Raw genomic sequence first — 22,020 nt, forward strand, 5'->3', positions numbered from 1 at the left:
AGTTTCATACTTGTTCTAGGTAAAGCGAACGTCAAGCGTGCATAGAGTTGTATCGGTGGTCGATAGAACTTGAGGGAATATTTGTTCTACCTTTAGCTCCTCGTTGGGTTCGACACTCTTACTTATCGAAAGAGGCTACAATTGATCCCCTATACTTGTGGGTTATCAAGATCTTTTTCTGGCGCCGTTGCCGGGGAGCAGTTGGCCCCCCTGGTGTGTTCTTTGTTCCATAAATCCTCAAATATTCTATAAAAAATCATATTTAATTTTCAGGGCATTTGGAGAACTTTTATTTTTGAGGTATTTTTATATTGCATGGATAATCAGATAACAGACAGAAAATTATTTATTTTTACTTCATTTTAACTAAATAACAGAAAGTATGGAGAGGGTACAGAAGGTTGTGCTTCTAGTTTCATCCATCTCATGCTCATCAAAAGGAATCCACTAGAAAGGTTGATCAAGTCTTGTTAACAAACTCATTTCGATTAACATGAAACTGGAGAAATTTCGAATAACAGTAGGCTACCTCAGCGGGGATATGCACATCCCCAATAATAAGTATATCATATTTCTTCTTGATAGTAGGAAGAGGAAATTCAAAACCTCCAAATATAATCGATGGAATTTTTCTGATAGAATTGATACTATGAACTTGAGGTTGTTTCCTCGGAAAGTGTACCGTATGCTCATTACCATTAACATGAAAAGTGACATTGCCTTTGTTGCAATCAATAACAGCCCCTGCAGTATTAAGAAAAGGTCTTCCAAGAATAATAGACATACTATCGTCCTCGGGAATATCAAGAATAACAAAGTCCGTTAAAATGGTAACGTTTGCAACCACAACAGGAACATCCTCACAAATACCGACAGGTATAGCAGTTGATTTATCAGCCATTTGCAAAGATATTTCAGTAGGTGTCAACTTATTCAAATCAAGTCTACGATATAAAGAGAGAGGCATAACACTAACACCGGCTCCAAGATCACATAAAGCAGTTTTAACATAGTTTCTTTTAATGGAGCATGGTATAGTAGGTACTCCTGGATCTCCAAGTTTCTTTGGTATTCCACCCTTAAAAGTATAATTAGCAAGCATGGTGGAATTTCAGCTTCCGGTATCTTTCTCTTATTTGTAATAATATCTTTCATGTACTTAGCACAAGGATTTGTTTTAAGTATATCAGTCAATCGCATACGCAAAAATATAGGTCTAATTATTTCAGCAAAGCGCTCAAAATCCTCATCATCCTTTTTCTTGGATGGTTTGGGAGGAAAAGGCATGGGTTTCTAAACCCAAGGCTCTCTTTCTTTACCATGCTTCCTAGCAACAAAGTCTTTCTTATCATAACATTGATTCTTTGATTGTGGGTTATCAAGATCAACAGCAGGTTCTATTTCTACATCATTATCATTACTAGGTTGAACATCATTATGAACATCATCATTAACATTTTCATTAGGTTCATGTTCATTGCCAGATTGAGTTTCAGCATCAGAAATAGAAATATCATTTGGATTATCAGGTGGTTCAGCAATAGGTTCACTAGAAGTTTGCATAGTTCTATCATTTTTCTTTTTCTTCTTTTTAGAAGAACTATGTGCATCTATATTATTTCTCTGAGAATCTTGCTCAATTCTCTTAGGGTGGCCTTCAGGATACAAAGGTTTCCGAGTCATTCTACCAGTTCTAGTAGCCACTTTAACAACATAATTATTTTTCTTACTATTCATCTCATTGAGCAATTCCTTTTGAGCTTTAAGTACTTGTTCTACTTGAGTGGTAACCATAGAAGCATGTTTGCTAACAATTTTAAGTTCACCTTTAATATTAGCCATATAATCACCCAAGTATTTAATCATATCAGCATCTTGTTTTAATTGTCTACCAAAATAAGCATTGAAGTCTTCTTGTTTAAACATAAAATTATCAAACTCATCCAAGCATTGGCTAGCAATTTTAGTAGGAGGGATTTCAACTTTATCATATCTATAGAGAGAATTTACCTTTACTACCTATGTCGGGTTATCGAGGTCTGGAGGTTCTTCAATAAATAAAGGATTGAGATCATATGTTTCTTCAATAGGTGGTAAATTAAGACCATGTATTTCTTCAATAGGAGGTAAATTCTTAACATCTTCAGCTTTAATACCTTTTTCTTTCATAGATTTCTTTGTCTCTTGCATATCTTCAGGACTGAGAAATAGAACACCTCTCTTCTTCGGAGTTGGTTTAGGAATAGGATCATTAATTGGAGCAGGAGCTGGCTCAGGAGGTGCCCAATTATTTTCATTTGTCAACATATTATTCAATAAGATTTCAGCTTCATCCGGTGTTCTTTCCCTGAAAAGAGAACCAGCACAACTATCCAGGTAATCTCTTGAAGCATCGGTTAGTCCATTATAAAAGATATCAAGTATTTCATTTTTCTTAAGAGGATGATCAGGCAAAGCATTAAGTAACTTGAGAAGCCTCCCCCAAGCTTGTGGGAGACTCTCTTCTTTAATTTGCACAAAGTTGTATATTTCCTTTAAAGCAGCTTGTTTCTTATGAGCAGGGAAATATTTAGCAAAGAAGTAGTAAATCATATCCTGGGGACTACGCACACAACTAGGATCAAGAGAATTAAACCATATCTTAGCATCACCCTTTAATGAGAACGGAAATATTTTGAGGATATAAAAGTAGCGAGATCTCTCATCATTAGTGAACATGGTGGCTATATCATTTAATTTAGTAAGATGTGCTACAACAGTTTCAGATTCAAAGCCATGAAAAGGATCAGATTCAACCAAAGTAATTATATCAGGATCAACAGAGAATTCATAATCCTTATCAGCAACAAATATAGGTGAAGTAGCAAAAGCAGGGTCAGGTCTCATCCTAGCATTTAGAGATTGCTTATTCCATTTAGCTAATAACCTTTTGAGTTCATATCTATCTTTGCAGGCTAAAATAGCTAAAGAAGCATCTTGATCAAATAAATAACCCTCAGGAATAACAAGTGATTCTTCATCATCACTTTCATCTTCATAATCAGATTCAATATTTTCAATCTCTCTAGCCCTAGCAAGTTGTTCCTCAAGAAAATCACTAAGTGGCATAGTAGTATCAGGCATAGAGGTAATTTCATCATAAGTATCATGCATAGCAGAAGTAGCATCATCAATAACATGCGACATATCAGAACGAATAGTAGAAGCAAGTGTAGGTGTCGCAAGCTTACTCATAACAGAAGGTGAATCAAGTGCAGAGCTAGATGGCAGTTCCTTACCTCCCATCATAGTTGAGGGATAGATCTTGGTTTTTGGTTCTCTCAAGTTCTTCATAGTGATAAGCAGATATAAATCCCAAGTGACTCAAAGAATAGAGCTATGCTCCCCGGCAACGGCACCAGAAATTAGTCTTGATAACCCACAAGTATAGGGGATCGCAACAGCTTTCGAGGGTAGAGTATTCAACCCAAATTTATTGATTCGACACAAGGGGAGCCAAAGAATATTCTCAAGTATTAGCAGCTGAGTTGTCAATTCAACCACACCTGGAAACTTAGTATCTGCAGGAGAGTGTTTAGTAGCAAAGTAATATGATAGTGATGGTAACGGTAACAAAAGAGTAATGAAAGCAAAGTAATGTTTTTGGTATTTTGTAGTGATTGTAACAATAGCAACGGGAAAGTAAATAAGCATAAACCAGTATATGGAAAGCTCGTAGGCATTGGATCAATGATGGATAATTATGCTGGATGCGGTTCATCATGTAACAGTCATAACATAGGGTGACACAGAACTAGCTCCAATTCGTCAATGTAATGTAGGCATGTATTCCGAATATAGTCATATGTGCTTATGGAAAAGAACTTGCATGACATCTTTTGTCCTACCCTCCCGTGGCAGTGGGGTCCTAATGGAAACTAAGGGATATTAATGCCTCCTTTTAATAGAGAACCGGAACAAAGCATTAGCACATAGTGAATACATGAACTCCTCAAACTACGGTCATCACCGGTAAGTATCCCGATTATTGTCACTTCGGGGTTAACGGATCATAACACATAATAGGTGACTATAGACTTGCAAGATAGGATCAAGAACTCTCATATATTGATGAAAACATAGTAGGTTCAGATCTGAAATCATGGCACTCGGGCCCTAGTGACAAGCATTAAGCATAGCAAAGTCATAGCAACATCAATCTCAGAACATAGTGGATACTGGGGATCAAACCCTAACAAAACTAACTTGATTACATGGTGAATCTCATCCAACCCATCACCGTCCAGCAAGCCTACGATGGAATTACTCACGCACGGTGGTGAGCATCATGAAATTGGTGATGGAGGATGGTTGATGATGACGACGGCGACAAATCCCCCTCTCCGGAGCCCCGAACGGACTCCAGATCAGCCCTCCCGAGAGGTTTTAGGGCTTGGCGGCGGCTCCGTATCGTAAAACACGATGATTTCTTCTCTCCTATTTTTTTCTCCCCGAAAGCAGTTATATAGAGTTGGAGTTGGAGTCGGGGGGTCTCCAGGGGGCCCACGAGGTAGGGGGCGCGCCCTAGGGGGGGCGCCCCCACCCTCGTGAGAAGGGTGTGGCCCCCCTGGTCTTCATCTTTGGCGAGGATTTTTTATTATTTATTGTAAGGTATTCCGTGGAGTTTCAGGTCATTCCGAGAACTTTTGTTTTCTGCACATAAAACAACATCATGGCAATTCTGCTGAAAACAGCGTCAGTCCGGTTAGTTCCATTCAAATCATACAAGTTAGAGTCCAAAACAAGGGCAAAAGTGTTTGGAAAAGTAGATACGACAGAGACGTTTCAATCCCCTGCAGGGCGCTTTGGGTTTCCCCCCGGGCGTCGCTCGTGGCTTGACGCGCCTTGGTGAGTTTGGACTCCTTCTCCATTAAACTCTGCTCCAAGGTCTCGCATTTACTTACGGCCTCTTGCAGCTCCTGCTCAGCTTTAATAACTCTGGCTTCGTGTTTCTCACGAAGAGTCCGCTCCATGGCCGCCTTTTCCTTGGCCTCGGCAACGACCTTTTTGAGGGCCTCGACTTCGGTCATAACCCCTAGCACAAATTATGCGGCTTATTTCATACTGAACATCTATTTCACAATAAATGCGCGCAACGCTTGTGCATACCTTGTTTATCCCTCAACCGCATTTTTAATTGGCCAATTTCTTTTATGGCCCGCTCCAGACTTTGATTCAGTCCGGAGATCTCCGCAGTACGAGAGGCAGCAGCCGATACATGTATCTGCTTGGAACAGAAGAGAAATCAATATCATTCAATGAGTCTTCCTGTGATCATCAATGCGATCCCCTGTCCGGTTCCTTCTTTCACCGAGCAGGGTATCAGGGGCTACTATATATACTATGACACTCTTCGGCAACTTATAAAACATACCTCAAAGCCTCTTATAAGACTGATACAGGCTTCGTTCAGTCCACTCCCGGTTGACTGAATCTTCTCAATCACCACACCCATAAGGGCACGGTGTTCGTCAACAATGGAGGCGTCTCGTAACGCCACCAATAAAGCATCCGACACCTCTGGATGGACAGAGGTCGCCGGCGGAACAGGCACATTCCCTCCAGCTGAAGGAGGCTGCCTTCTTAATTCTGTAGCCGTATAAACCTCTGGAATCACATCCGGTGAGGAGCCGAACTCAAGGCCGCCCCCGCCGTCAGACCCTATGGGAATCTTTTCCCCCACGTGTCTGGCCCCTGTGGTTTGACCTCCAGGTGCCGCCTTCACGGTTTCTTCCTTTCCTCCTTGGCCAGGGCCCTCCTGGGACGAAGCCTCGGTGTTATGCACCTGTTTGGAGGAAGGGCCTTTTGGGGCGTCCCACTCTCCATAGCATTCGAGCTCAGCAGGTCCTCTGATGAGGATTGCTGGGTACGGGACCTCACCGGACTACCAAAAATATGGCTTAAGGTTAAAATACTAAGCCACGATGAGTCCGGACGCTTAAAACGTACTCGGATTTTATATACTTACGAGTTGACCAGGGGCTAGGCCCTGGGATCCCATGCCAGGTCGCTGTCGGCGGCGGTAGTGGATTCCTCCAGAAGAGAAGCCCTTCCCCTTTTGGGCAGTTCGGTCTCCAAGGGTGCGGAGGCCGTCCTCTTCCTGCTTCCCCCCACAGGGGATTCATCTTCCTCCTCCTTTTTATCCTCTTCGGAGGCGGAACGGGCATCAGAGCCTTCGGGTATTATGTCTTAAGTGCCGTGACAACGAAGGCCGCCCCGGGTCTTTTTGGCCTCCTCGTCGGCCATCTTCTTCGGCACCTTGTAGGGCGCTGGGACCAGCATCTTCGTTAGAAGTGGGATGGCCGGGTCTTCGGGAAGCGGGGCCGGACAATGTGTCCGCTCCGCCTTCTTCATCCAGCTCTGGGGGAATTGAATAAACATGTGTTAAGCGCTTCCTACGGGTCATGTGGATATAAAAGTTTGATAAATTCACCGAACTTGAAGGGCGGGACAGTTGGTACCCATGGTCTTCGGTGGAGTCCGGCCATGATTTGCTGGACTTGAAAAGCACCTTCCAAATGTCCTCGTGCGAGGATCCGAAGAACCTTCGCAAAGTTTGGTGCCTGGCCGGATCGAAATCCCATAGATTGCAGGTCTGCTGTTGACAAGGCAGCATCCGGCGGACTAACATCACCTGGACTACGTTGACAAGTTCAATGCTCTTATCTCCCATATCTTTAACACACGTCTGAAGCACCGACAGTTCGTCAGACGAGGACCAATCCAGGCCTTTCTTGACCCAGGATGTAAGCCGTAGAGGGGCGCCGGATCGAAACTCGGGAGAGGCGGCCCATTCCTTGCCGCACGGCTCAGTGATGTAGAACCACTGCTGTTGCCACTCCTTGACAGAATCATTAAAGGTTCCCGTTGGCCATATGACATTGGGCATCTTGCTCACCATAGCGCCCCCGCACTCGGAGTGCTCGCCGCCCACCACCTTGGGCTTCACATTAAAAACCTTCAGCCATAAACTAAAGTGCGGCGAAATGCGGAGGAAAGCCTCGCACACGACAATAAATGTCGATATATTGAGGAAGGAATTAGGGGACAGATCATGAAGATTGATCCCATAATAGTACATGATGCCGCGAACGAACGGGTGGAGGGGAAAACCTAGCCCGCGGACAAAATGAGGGAGGAATACAACCCTCTCATGGGGGTCTGGTGTAGGGACGATCTGTCCCGCCGTCGGGAGACGGTGGCTGATTTTCTTGGCCAGATACCCGGCCTCCCGAAGCTTTTTGATATCCTTCTCTCGGACGGTAGAGGCCATCCATTTGCCTCCTGCTCCGGATCCGGACATCTTTGTAAGGCTTTTTGTGGGCAGAGAAGTTGAACGCTTGGGCGATGTAGCCTGAGCAGAAGGGAATGAATCGGGAAGAAGGCGTGGGTGAAAAGAGTGAATCCTTGTCCCTTTATAAGGGCAGAAGAGGCGGTGTGCCTCCCCACTCACCTGGTAAAACCTCTTATTTCCCAAGCACCATAATTGATGGCGCGGTTGGGTTACCCACATCCGTATTGATGAGAATCCCGTGATAGGGGGACACGATCTCTTCTTTGACAAGACGTGTCAAGAAAATCACCTCACGATATGTGCAGTGCTGGTTGAGAAAAAGGTTCGAATAATGACCAGGCCATGACATGATGTCATGTTGCTAAACTTGTCAGCGGGTTAAATTTGTGGAAATATTATTCTCTCTACGGTGGTATGTGGAACTTGTTTTGCAGAGCCGGACACTATCCTTGTGTTCAAAATCTTCCATGGAGTATTCGGAGGAGGAACCCGCCTTGCAATGCCGAAGACAAAACTGCACGCCGGACTCATCATCATTGAAGCCTGGTTCAGGGGCTACTGAGGGAGTCCTGGATTAGGGGGTCTCCGGACAGCCGGACTATATCCTTTGGTTGGACTGTTGGACTATGAAGATATAAGATTGAAGACTTCGTCCCGTGTCCGGATGGGACTTTCGTTGGCGTGAAAGGCAAGCTTGGCAATACGGATATGTAGATCTCCTCCCTTGTAACCGACTCTGTGTAACCCTAGCCCCCTCCGGTGTCTATATAAACCAGAGGGTTTAGTCCGTAGGACAACATACAATCATATGATAGGCTAGCTTCTAGGGTTTAGCCTCTACGATCTCGTGGTAGATCAACTCTTGTAATACTCATATCATCAAGAACAATCAAGCAGGACGTAGGGTATTACCTCCATCAAGAGGGCCCGAACCTGGGTAAACATCATGTCCCCTGCCTCCTGTTACCATCCGCCTTAGATGCACAGTTCGGGACCCCCTACCCGAGATCCGCCGGTTTTGACACCGACACCTAGTGTTCCATGGGAGGATATATCAATGGACTTTATTTTAGGTTTACCTCGAACAAAGAAGGGGAAGGATAGCATATTTGTTGTCATGGATAGATTCTCGAAAATGGCACACTTTATACCATGTCATAAAAGTGATGTTGCTAATGTTGCTAAATTGTTCTTTCATGAAATTATTCGCCTGCATGGTGTGCCAAATACAATTGTTTCAGATCATGATACTAAATTTCTCAGACACTTTTGGAGATGTTTATGGGCTAAGTTGGGGATTAAACTGATCTTTAGTACTACATGTCACCCCCAAACTGATGGACAAACTAAAGTAGTCAATAGAACATTGTCTACTATGCTTAGGTTGTTTGAAGAATAACCTTAAAATGTGGGAAGAATGCTTGCCTCATATTGAATTTGCTATAATCGTTTGCTGCATTCTACTACTAAGACGTGCCCTTTTGAGATTGTGTATGGTTTCCTACCTCGTGCACCCATTGATTTTTTGCCTCTTCCATCTTCGGAGAAGGTTAATTATGATGCTAAACAACATGCTGAATTGATCTAAAAAATGCATGAGTTAGTATAGAGCGCACGAATGCCAAATATAAACTTGTTGGAGATAAGGCTAGAAAACATGTTGTCTTTGCACCTGGGGATCTTGTTTGGTTACATTTGCGTAAGGATAGGTTTCCTGATTTGCGCAAGTCAAAGCTAATGCCACGTGTTGATGGTCCTTTCAAGGTGTTAGAGAAGATAAATGATAATGAATATAAACTTGAGCTACCTGCAGATTTTGGGGTTAGTCCCACTTTTAACATTGCCGATTTGAAGTCTTATTTGGGTGAGGAAGATGAGCTTCCGTCGAGGACGACTTCAATTCAAGAAAGGGAGGATGATGAGGACATCACTACCACATTTACACCCACAATCCCTACTGCTACATATAATGGACCAATTACTAGAGCTCGCGCACGCCAATTAAATTAGCAGGTACTTTCGTTTCTTGGTAATGATTCTAATATTCATGAGAATATGATGCTGCATAAATTGGATACATTTGTTTTGCTTACAAATGAAGGACCTAGCATGAACAAGAACATTGTACATTGGAGCATGATCAAGCATGGAGAGGATGGCGCGCGCAAGGAGAACAAGAACGGAGTTTCTGGTGGAGTTTTCAACACTTTGGATCCACCATGATGACATAGAAGGACATGAAAGAAATATTCAAGATGGCCTTTCATAAATTTTATCCATAGTTTAATACAGGTGCCGCGCCACCTTATTTTTGGGTCCGGCCCATGTAATTTCAAAATAATACTCATAGACTGGTTTTAGAGTCCGTATTGTAGGGGAGACGACTCAGGAGATGTTTTAGTCCCACCTTGCCAAGAGTGGGCAAAATCCCCCACTACTGGAATGAGAGAATTTGCCATCAGCCAGTTCTTTGCCGTGTGCTAGCTGACGGTAAAGAAGGCCTTTGTTGTTTGCTTACAAAAAATAGACGACAAAGAACTGGTTGATGACAAAGATATTATTTGCCATCAGCATGTTCTTTGCTGTCAGCTAGCGGACGACAAAGAGGTGGGGTGGGGTCCAGTGGAGGCCGGCGCGTGGGGCCTGGCCCATCCCCCCTCTGTGCCGTCTGCTAGCTGACGGCAAAGTTTCTTTGTTGTTCGCTAGCTAACGGAAAATTAGCCACTACCTAACGGGCTGTTACCCACTCGGGCCCCTCTCTCTTCTCTCTCTCCATCTCCTTGACCGCACCCCGCTGCTGCCCCCGACCGTCGCCCCCGACCGCACCCCGCCTCGCCCGACCGCTGATCCGACCCCACGCCACCCCCGCCCCGACTACACCCCGCCACCGCCCCCGACCCCGACCGCACGCCACCGCCGTCGCCCCGACCCCACGCCGCCCCTGACCGCACATCGCCGCCGCCCCCCACCCCACCATCCCGTCACCGCACCACCCCACCACCCTGTCGCCGTACCACCCCACTGTCGCCGCCTCACCACCCGCCCCTGCGCGGCCCATCGCCCCGCCGCTCCGACGACGAGGCGCCCCGCCGCCCTCGCCGCCCCGATGACCCGGCGCCCCACAGCCCCCGATGACCCGGCGCCCCACAGCCCCCGCTGCCCCGCTGCCCCACCGCCCCACTCCGGTGAGCCTCTCCCTCCTATTTTTTTTCTTTTTTCTACTGTCAGTTAGGTTAGTTACTAGTGTTAGTTAGGTTAGTTCTAGGTTATAGTTAGGTTAGTTCTAGGTTAGTTAGGTTAAGAAGAATAAGAAGAGGAGGAGGAGGAGGAGAAGAAGAAAAGGGGGAGGAGAAGAAAATAAGAAGAAGAAGAAGAAGAAGAAGAAGAAGAAGAAGAGGAGGTGGAGGAGGAGAAGAAGAAGAAGAAGAAGAAGAAGAAGAAAAGGGGGAGGAGAAGAAAATAATAATAAGAAGAATAGGAGGAGGAGGAGGAGAAAATGGGAAAGAGAAGAAGAAGAAGAAGAAGGCGAAGAACAAGAGGAGGAGGAGGAGGAGGAGGAGGAGGAGGAGAAGAAGAAGAAGAAGAAGAGGAGGAGGAGGAGGAGGAGAAGAAGAATAAGAAGAAGGAGAAGAAGAAGATGATGATGAAAAAGAAGGAAGAAGAAGGTGATGAAAAAATAAGAAGAAGTAGAAGAAGATGATGAAAAAGAAGGAAGAAGAAGATGAAAAAAAGATGTAGAAAAAGTAGAAAAAGAAAGAAAAGAAGGTCGAGGGTCGAGGGTCGGGAAGGAGGGTCGAGGATCGTCGAGGGGTCAAAGTTTTTTTCATAGTCTGAAGTGTCGATGATTTATTTATGTGATGTGATGTCCTAAATTTTCTTGACTCGATCGGTAAAATTTGCAGGATTTGTGCTATTTCATCTCCTTGGAATCATCATTGGTAGAACTTTTTGGTCCGTGATCCCGCTGTTGTTCGACTACTTCCTCTACAGCCGAGGGTGAGCTACGAATCCACCTTCACCTCCTACGCTCTTTTGATCATGTAAGTGCATTTCATTTTCATGCTAAGTCGCGTAACCTAGGCGTCTCCCGCCCGAAAGGGTTGCATCGATAAATATGCATTCGGTTGCATATTTATCACCGTAACTCATTCGGATTGTCCAGCGACTTCTGTCAGCGTTCTAGGAACCAGGGTACCCAGACTTGCTTGCCTGTGGCCGACGGCGTGGCTGCACCGACGGCTTGGTACGGCCCATCTTCAGCTTCGGCAAGACAAGACCCTCACAAGGGGCCAAGCCTCGCGAGGCGGATGACACCAAGACCTCCGGAGGGAGCGGCCTCCCTAGGCTGGCTCCTGAGGAGTGGAGATTCCTATGCAAGCATTCACCTCATGAGGTCGAGGTGACACAAGCCATGACGACCAAGGCCAGGCGGGCGCCAGCGGGCATAGAGCAGCAGGTTTCCTATTTGGTGCTAAGGAGGCCAGCGCGGGCGTGGGGTCTCGAGGAATCACCAAATGGTTTCCATTCCTGTGTAACAAGACCGAGACTGCCAGGACGCCAGGACGAATGTCATCACCGAGCCCACCACGGCGTCACGACCAGAAGCTTTGCAGGCAAAGACCACCTTTCGTCAGGATAGGATGTACTTCTTGTCCCCCTTCCAAATTGGCCATTGTGGGATCCCTTCCCGCCTTTGTTTGGAGGAAGAGGACCAAGGCCACTATAAATATAGCTTAGCCACCACCGTAGAAGGGAGGGAGACTTCTCTTGCTCACACCTACACAAGAACAGACCTCCTGAGGTTGTTCTTCCTCTGTACTAGTTCATCCTCAGCCCCTCACGAGACTAATCCACCCCAAAGTAGGAGTAGGGTCTTACACCGCAAGGTATAGCCCGAACCTGGGTAAACTGTCGTGTCTCTTTCCTTCCCCGTTCATCGAGCTAGGTCGTGAGAGCGACGATTGGTTGGCTTGAGAGGTTGAGTTCTTCGCACACGCCCCAGAGCTCGAACCTTTTCTTGGGTCTGTGGAGCCCTGAATCCGACATTTGGCGTGCCAGGTAGGGGCGTGTAGAAGCCTCTCTCCTGTTGGTCGTTCCTCTGCCATTCCACAATTCTCATGGCCGACGCTCGTCGAGTTCGTGCTGAGCGCCGAGCATCCCTCGCCGCCCCGCGTTGCTCAGATAGAGCTTGCGGGCGATGATGCCCCTCGCTGCTCCCCATCACCTGCGGCTAACGCCGCCAGCGGCCCCGTGGTCCATGAGCAGTAGGACTCATCGATGCCGCCTTCCGTGTGGCGCGATGGTCGCACCGCCACTCCGTCGCTGACTCCAGCCGCTGCTTCGTCCTCCCATGCTCGTCGCGGGCCGGCAAACATGCAGGCTGTGGCACCCCGGCTCAGAGAGACCGGAATGCCCCATATTCCAGCCCAGAGATCGAGTTAAGTCTCTGGAATACGACACTGCTTGGCATAGAACAAATTAGCTCTTTATTACAATCGATATGGACACAAGGGGATTACATCGGCACGCTGACACTACGCCTGCTAAGGTTGCTCTATGCAAGCAACAGAACAACACATAGCGGCAGAATATATTCTAGCAGCGGAACAACGGCCACGACGATGGACTCCACTCCGCAGGGACGCTGGCTGGAATGTTTATCCTAGCTCGCAAACTCAAGATCCTCGGCAAACAAGCAATCTGACAAGGCATGACCTGCAAACTGGCATGACACGCCAGGTCAGTACATTGAATATACTTGCAAGCTCACAGCAACGAAAGCAATCAAGACAAACAACAACATGGCAATCACAGGTTACTTAGCAATGATGAACATGATACTAGCAGAATAACATGGCATGGACATGATACAGCTAGAAGAATACCAGATGAGCACGACATGAACATATGATGATACTAGCATGCATCATGTTAACAATATCATGCACCGACTTACTCTGTTCAGGGTTACTTGTAACCACCGCATGGATCACTTACCATCATGGTCATCACACGATCACCTCAGGATCAAATCAAGCTTGGTATTAACAATACCGTAGTAATCATTACATGACCACAAGGAGCTTGATCTTTACCCTTGATTCTCGCATAACACCATAAACCTCAACCATCTTAGGTATCCTCGATACCACTGTGATCCTCTCACGATCACATGAAGATCAACCAACTTCTTTCATCATCGAACCGGGGTTATTATTAAACATGTTATTATTACTGTTGACCTATAGTGTGACCTACTACGAACTGGGCCCTTATCCGCGGGCATGGCTATCAATAGATTAAACACTCTGCAAAGGTTAGCACACTGTACCCACACCACGGAACCCATGGCCTCGTGTTCCCATTTGGGTGGACCAACGGCGTTCCGACAAAACTGATCTATTGCCATGACACTCTCCCAACCACTCTGACAAACTCCCCTTTGGGCTAAGTCATGGGTGGCCCCAATGCCACTCTGGACATCCAACGACCACCGTCGTGGCAAGACAAAACCGGTCCCAAACGGGGACATGTGCACATAGCCAAACTCGGGCTCACAAGGCTTATGTCCGCCTACCTGGCCAAGGTAGCGCGCGCCCATAACCTTCCCTAGATGGAGGCACCGATGAGAGGCATGACAATAGACCTAGTTAGGAGCCCCCATAAAGCAAGTGTGCTTGCACTGGTCAGCTCGATTTCGATGGCACTATGACTCAGCCAACAGTTGTTCAAGTTCATTTAAGTCCGGTTAAACTTGAATGTAATAAGCTGAGCCATATTAAAATAACATGATTCAACTACAATGCAGGATCATGATATCATCATAAGCATGGAGGTGCAACATAATCATCATGCATAACAATAATGGATCATTTATGAAACCGAGCATGGCATACTGGCGAGCATGAGCATAACACTACACATGAGCATAGCATGACCACTAGCATCAGAAATAAATACCATGCAAGAACACAACAAGAATACTACCAAGTAAGCATGTAACCAACTAGATGCAACGGTACTGGATAACAAACGGTAAGCATGCATTAGAATGAACAACACTACCACTAGCATGTGCTACTACTACCAAGCATGACAGGAGAAAATAATACTAGCAAGTAGTACAAGATAACAAGATGCATCAGAACATAGCATGAAGGTGGACATGAATCCACGAGCATAATCGAAACAACGACAGTAGCAGCAAATAAGCAGGCAGTAAATGGTCAAACATTTATTAAATATTCAAGTAGAAACCATGGCTACTACATGCTTATCATGCAAGTGGCTGTTGTGGCTTGCCTGGGGGTGACGGAGACTCCGGGAAGAAGTGCGGTGAAGCCACAAAACGAAATGCCGGACATACTTCTCTCTTGAAGGGGATGGTTAGAAGCAAGGTACAAAGGTCATTTTCACAGTGAGACCACCTAGTGAAAATGGCACCAACAGAAAGATCTCGATGAGACGAAGAAGCGGGCGTTGGTTTCACCTCGATCGGAGTTACAATCGCGGAGATACGGAAGGAAGAAGTTCAGGGACCAATCTGTAAAATAATATTCACAAACAGGCCCTTGGAGGTTAAAACAGAAAGCACACTAAGTAAAGTTACGTTTTCAGAACTGAGAAAGCGCACTTACAGCCGAAGAGCTCCAGAATATGCTTTGCTTCGGGGAAAACGTAACTAACACATACGTTTTCACTTAAATGCGCGTGGGCCCGGGGCTGGTCAACGCCCAGTGGCTGACGAGTGGGGTCCGCGAGGAGGAGGGGGCCTGCCTGGCCCCCGTCTTCTTCCTCCTCGCCCTGCCCCTGATCGAAATAGAGGAGGCGAGGCAGGGGAGGGCGCCGGCGATATGGCCGGCTCCGGCCACCTCCGGCCAAGAGGAGGCCACCGGCGGGCTCGGGAGACGGCTCCGCGTCCACCTGACGCAGCAGCAGCACCAGGAAGGGCCGGCGCGACGGAGCTCTTGCGGCGACAAAGAAGCGGGGAGGCGGTGGTCGGACTAGGGGACAGCGGCCACAGGGGCTCCGGCGGCGGGGAGAGTGGAGGGAGAGGTGCGCCGGGGTCGGGGTGGTCTCCTGGTGTGACCTAGAGGAGTGGAGGGGGACTAGGGCGGTCGGAATCGATAGGAGGCCGGCGATGGCCGCGGCGGTTGGGGCACTGGCAGCGAGCTCCGGTGAGCTAGAAGAGAGGGGGAGGGGTGCACGAGCTGCGGAGGAGGTCGGGCACTCCTTAAATAGCCGAGGGGAGGGAACTAGAGCATCATGGGCGAGCTCCAACGTGGCTCTAATGGAGGACAGGGGCTGGACGCGGCACGGGCATGGCGTTTGCGGCCGAACGACGACGAGATAAGGCGGGCCTGGGCACCAGAGGATGCAAATGAGCACGGGGGTGCTCCTGGACAAGGAGAGGCGTCGAGACGCGGAGGGAAGAGGCCGGAACAAGGACGAGAATGTGCCAGAGCACGAGATTTGGCTGGCATGACCCGTGGTCACCGCGTGAACTAGCGCACGCGGCACGTTTTGGCCCGACCGACCATGTCCAGTAGATAGTCCTTAGTGCCTTTAGTTGCAATGAAGAAAGAAAAGATCCCAGGGGCAAAGAAGAGATTAGCACCAAGCTCCAAAACGTTTTAGCGGCAACCTGTTTGATGCGAATTGTGAGATCTAGAGCAGTGCAAAGACTCTGGGCTTTGGCCTAGCTTGATAACAAGCTAAGGTAATTGTGGTGACCAAATATCAGACGAAATGGAGCTCTCTAGAGTGCACTTGCTGTAGAGAGTGGCCCACTGGTCAGATTTGGAAATGATGAAGTAGCACTCACAAAAATGATTTCCATGAGCTGAAAATTGGAGAAGATGAGTTATTTGGTGATATGAAGCTGATGTAAATGTTTCATGCCATTTGGAAATACCAAAATGGTACTTGCTTCACAACGCAGCTCTCTGGACAGAATTTAAGAAAAATAGCTGAGGAAAATTGGCTAGATAAAATGAGCCAAAAATTTGTGGAGAGAGTTGATATGGATAGGATATTGTCCTGGTAAATGTTCAGCTTAACTGAAGCAATATAAAATATAGTTGCTTCACAACCTGAAAATCCGACCAGAAATCAAGATTTGATGCTGAGGTCACATAGAGTGATGAAATGAGCCCAAATCTTGAGGAGAGTGATGATTTGATCATATTAAGGACCCAAAATTTCAACTCAATTGTATTAACCTAGCTAGTACTTCCTTCACAAAGAATTCCCTTAGACAGGAACTTTGAAAAATTGCTCAGTAATATTCACTAGGAAAATTGAGTTGAATTTTGACAGGAGGCAATGATATGGACATGAAAAGGTGTCCAAAAAGTTTGGGGTCAATCAAGCAAAGATAAATGACACTTCCTTCTCAAAAAGCCACTTAGGGCAGAATGAGAAAAGTAATATTTGTGAATTATCTTTGATGATGCCAAGGAAAGGTTTTGACATATTTTAGGAGGATATGACCCAAACAATTTATGAGCATTATTTGGGAATTTTGGGAGTGACAGAAATATAGGTTGCTTCACAACCTAGGGCAAAAGAATTATTTCTTAAATAAAAAAGGAATATTCCCAATAAAAGAATATTGGGATTTGGGTTAGGATGAGAAATGACAGGGTCTTGGGATGATTTAGAGCATGACAAGCCACTATGAAACCTAGGAAGACATGATCTTCCCAAGTTTTTGGATCACAGAGCCACGGAAAAGCAAATCAAAACAATAACTCAAATGAAATCAAAAGAAAAAGAAAAAGCCAAAATCCAGGGTGTTACACAGGCTGCGTTGCTCATGGCGCGCGAGCTCCTGCGCTATCGCTCGGCCGACGACCTCTATGAGGACTGGCTGGACCGCATCGCCGAGCTCGTCAACGCCGCTGGAGAGGCTCCTGCGCCGATGACCCACAAGTATAGGGGATCAATTGTAGCTCTTTTCAATAAGTAAGAGTGTCGAACCCAACGAGGAGCAGAAGGAAATGACAAGTAGTTTTCAGTAAGGTAATGTCTGCAAGTGCTGAGATTGTAAGTAGCAGAGTAGTTTATAGCAAGATAATTTGTAACAAGCAAGTAACGATACTAGTAACAAAAATGCAGCAAGGTAGCCCAATCCTTTTGAGGCAAAGGACGGTCCAAAACAGTCTCTTATGATAAGCAAAGCGTTCTTGAGGGTACACGGGAATTTCATCTAGTCACTTTCATCATGTTGGTTTAATTCGTGTTCGCTACTTTGATAATTTGATATGTGGGTGGACCGGTGCTTAGGTGTTATTCTTACTTGAACAAACCTCCTACTTATGATTAAACCTCCCACAAGCATCCGGAACTACGAGAAAAGTATTAAGAATAAATTCTAACCATAACATTAAACTTTTGGATCCAATCGGTCCCTTACGGAATAGCGCATAAACTGGGGTTTGAGCTTCTGTCACTCTCGCAACCCATCATCTAATTGCTACTCCACAATGCATTCCCTTAGGCCCAAATATGGTGAAGTGTCATGTAGTCGACGTTCACATGACACCACTAAGGGAATCACAACATACATACTATCAAAATATCAAACACATATCAAATTCACATGATTACTTGCAACATGATTTCTCCCGTGACCTCAAGAACAAAGGTAACTACTCACAAATGATAAACATGCTCATGATCAGAGGGGTATTAAATAGCATATAGGATCTGAACATATAATCTTCCACCAAGTAAACCATGTAGTAATCAACTACAAGATGTAATCAACACTACTAGTCACTCACAAGTACCAATCTATAGTTCCGGTAACAAGATTGAACACAAGAGATGAAATAGGGTTTGAGAGGAGATGGTGTTGTTGAAGATGTTGATGGAGATTGCCCTCCCCAAGATGGGAGAATTGTAGGTGATGATGATGACGATGATTTCCCCCTCCGGGAGGGAAGTTCCCCCGGCGGAATCGCTCCACCGGAGGGCAAAAGTGCTCCTGCCCAAGTTCCGCCTCGAGGCAGCGGCGCTTCATCCCAAAAGCCCTCCCTTTATTTTTTCTAGGTCAAAATGACTTATATACCAACATATGGGCACCGGAGGTGGGCCGAGGAGGGCACAACCCACGAGGGCGCGCCTGGGCTCCCTGGCGCGCCCAGGTGGGTTGTGCCCACCTGGTGGGCCCCATCTGGTAGTTATTTGCTCCAATAATTCTTAAATAATCCATAAAAAATCTCCGTGAAGTTTCAGCTTGTTTGGAGTTGTGCAGAATAGGTGGCCTGACGTAGCTTTTTCAGGTCCAGATTTCCAGCTGCCAGAATTCTCCCCCTTAGTGTGTACCTTGCAAATTATGAGAGAAAAGGCATTAGAATTACTCCAAGAAGCATTATTATGGATAAAAACATTGTAAATAACAGTAAGAAAACATGATGCAAAATGGACGTATCAACTCCCCCAAGCTTAGACCTCGCTTGTCCTCAAGCGAAAACCGAAATAAAAAAACATGTCCACATGCTTTGAGAGAGAGGTGTCGATAAAAACAAAATACGGACATAGAAGCATCATGTTGATTATTATAACAACAACAAAATTAAACATAGGACTTTTATCATATACTTCTCATGAATAAGTAATAGTTCATCACACAATCAAAGTATAAAGCAAAAAAACTCTATTAGAAACCAACACACTATGTTCTCAGTCAACTTTGCAACTACAATTCATCATCTTTTCAGGAAGGGTCACATGTCGGAGCCTTTAGGCAAGTCCACATACTCAACCATCATATAGTCTTCTATGATTGCCAACACTCACCTTGTACCCATGAGCAAAACATTTCAACCGGACACGTAGAAAGATAGGGGCTTATGGTTTCGCCTCCCAACATACTCACCTCAAGGGTGATGTCAACAATAATAACTCATGCCACCCATATTCGAATGGACATATGTGCCCACCACATGATGCTTGCCAAAAGAGAAAAAAAATAAAAGGAATAGAGAGAAAAACTTTGACTCTTGCATAAAAGTAAATACATAAAAGTAAAAGATAGGCCCTTCGTAGAGGGAAGCAGAGGTTGCCATGCGCTTATTTGTTTGTATGCTCAATCCCTTAGTGCAAAAGAACGTCATGTTACATTGACCCTTGTGATAGCGACCTTTATTATGCAGTCTGTCGCTTTTATTATTCACCATCACAAGTGCTGGTGAACGCAATATTTCAAAAAAATCCTATGATCATGCAAGATCTATCTAAGAGATGCATAGAAATGAGAGGGGAGAGTGTGTCCACGTACCCTCGTAGACCGAAAGCGGAAGCATTTAGTAACGCGGTTGATGTAATCGAACGTCTTCGCGATCCAACTAATCCAAGTACCGAACGTACGGCACCTCCGCGTCAGCACACGTTCAGCTCGATGACGTCCCTCGAGCTCTTGATCCAGTTGAGGCTGAGGGAGAGTTCCGTCAGCACGATGGCGTGGTGATGGTGATGATGAAGTTACCGACGTAGGGCTTCGACTAAGCACTACAACGATATGACCGAGGTGTGTAACTGTGGAGGGGGGCACCGCACACGCCTAGGAGAAACTTGTGTGTCCTTTGGGGTGCCCCCTCCCACATATATAAAGGGGGGAAGAGGAGGAGGCCAGCCTAGAGGGGGCGCGCGCCATGGGGAGTCCAACTAGGATTCCCAATCCTAGTTGGAGTCCCCTTCCATCCAAGAGAGGGAGGAGGGAAGGAGGAAGAGGGGAGAAGGAAAGAGGGGGCGCCGCCCCCCTCCCTAGTCCAATTCGGACTGTCCATGGGGGGGACGTGCGGCCTCCCTTGTGGCCCTCCTCTCCTTTCCACTAGGGCCCATGAAGGCCCATCAACTTCCGCGCAGGGGGGGGGGGGTTCCGGTAACCCCCGGTACTCCGAAACGACTCGAACCATTCCAGTGTACGAATGTAACCTTCCAATATATGAATCTTTGTGTCTCGACCATTTCGAGACTCCTCGGCATATCCGTGATCTCATCCGGGACTCTGAACAAACTTCGGTTCATCAAAACACGAAACTCACAATACAAATCGTCATTGAACGTTAAGCGTGCGGACCCTACGGGTTCGAGTACTATGTAGACATGACCTAGACATATCTCCGGTCAATAACCAATAGCGGAACTTGGATGCTCATATTGGTTCCTACATATTCCATGAAGATTGAGGGAGTCCTGGATTAGGGGGTGTTCGGATAGCCGAACTATACCTTCAGCCGGACTCCTGGACTATGAAGATACAAGATTGAAGACTCCGTCCCGTGTCCGGAAGGGACTTTACTTGGCGTGGAAGGCAAGCTTGGCGATACGGATGTTCAAATCTCCTAACATTGTAATCGACTCTATGTAACCCTAACCCTCTCCGGTGTCTATATAAACCGGAGGGTTTTAGTCCGTAGGATAACATACACATCAACAATCATACCATAGGCTAGCTTCTAGGGTTTAGCCTCTCTGATATCGTGGTAGATCTACTCTTGTACTACCCATATCATCAATATTAATCAAGCAGGACGTAGGGTTTTACCTCCATCGAGAGGGCCCGAACCTGGGTAAAACTTCGTGTCCCTTGCCTTCTGTTACCATCCAGCCTAGACGCACAGTTCGGGACCCCCTACCCGAGATCCGCCGGTTTTGACACCGACATTGGTGCTTTCATTGAGAGTTCCTCTATGCCGTCGCCGTCAGGCCCGATGGCTCCTATGATCATCAATGGTGATGCAGTCCAGGGTGAGACCTTCCTCCCCGGACAGATCTTCGTCTTTGGCGGCTTCGCACTGCGGGACAATTCACTTGGCCATCTAGAGCAGATCGAAAGCTACGCCCCTGGCCATCAGGTCAGATTCGGAAGTTTAAACTACACGGCTGACATCCGCGGGGACTTGATCTTTGACGGATTCGAACCACTGCCGAGCGTGCCGCACTGTCATGACGAGCATGATCTAACTCTGCCGCCGAACGGTGCCCTGGAGGCCGCACCCGCACCGGCTCCGACCCTTAGTTCGGAGTCAACTGCGCCGATCGAGGATGGGCGGTTGGACGCCACCTCGGGGGCTGCGATCCAAACGGCGATTGAGCCGAACACCAGCCCCATACTCTGCGAGGCTCGTGACTCCAAGGAGCCGGACTCCTCTCTGGACTTCGAACCCTCTGCGCCCCTGCCAGTCGAATCCGATTGGGCGCCGATCATGGAGTTCACTGCCGCAGACATCTTTCAGCACTCGCCTTTCGGCGATATCCCGAAGTCACTGAAGTCTCTCTCTTTATCAGGAGAGCCCTGGCCAGACTACGGTCAGCAAGGTTGGGGTACGGACGATGAAGAAATTCAAAACCCACCCACCACCCACTTTGTAGCCATTGTCGATGACTTAACAGACATGCTCGACTTCGACTCCGAAGACATCGACGGTATGGACGCCGATGAAGGAGATGATGAAGAACCAGCGCCTACTAGGCCCTGGAAAGCCACCTCGTCATATGACATATACATGGTGGACACCCCAAAATAGGGAGAGGGCGATGGAACGACGGAGGATGACCCCTCCAAGAAACAGCCCAAGCGCCGGCGTCAGCGGCGCCGCTCAAAATCCTGCCAACACAAAAACGGTGATTCCAGCACGGGAGATAATAATACTCCGGAGAGTGCCGAAGAAAACCCC

The 22,020-nt window shown here is 46.8% G+C and overlaps 1 protein-coding gene across 1 annotated transcript in view; it reads right to left on the reverse strand.

Moving 5' to 3' along the window:
• Nucleotides 1-12,802: 12,802 nt before the first annotated feature.
• Nucleotides 12,803-22,020, reverse strand: part of LOC125507032 (uncharacterized) — a 43,826-nt gene continuing 34,608 nt past the window's right edge. Inside the window, exons 2-5 of the mRNA XM_087523961.1 lie at nt 14,971-15,888; nt 14,823-14,876; nt 14,636-14,705; nt 12,803-13,055 (exon numbers count right to left, since the gene is read on the reverse strand). Of these exons, the coding sequence (XP_087380087.1) occupies nt 12,929-13,055; nt 14,636-14,705; nt 14,823-14,876; nt 14,971-15,888 (1,169 nt within the window). The 3' untranslated portion in view covers nt 12,803-12,928. The remainder of the gene's footprint in view (nt 13,056-14,635; nt 14,706-14,822; nt 14,877-14,970; nt 15,889-22,020) is intronic.

Source organism: Triticum urartu, chromosome 5A, assembly GCF_056163025.1.
Source record: "Triticum urartu cultivar PI428250 chromosome 5A, HENAU_Tu73, whole genome shotgun sequence".
NCBI lineage: Eukaryota > Viridiplantae > Streptophyta > Magnoliopsida > Poales > Poaceae > Triticum > Triticum urartu.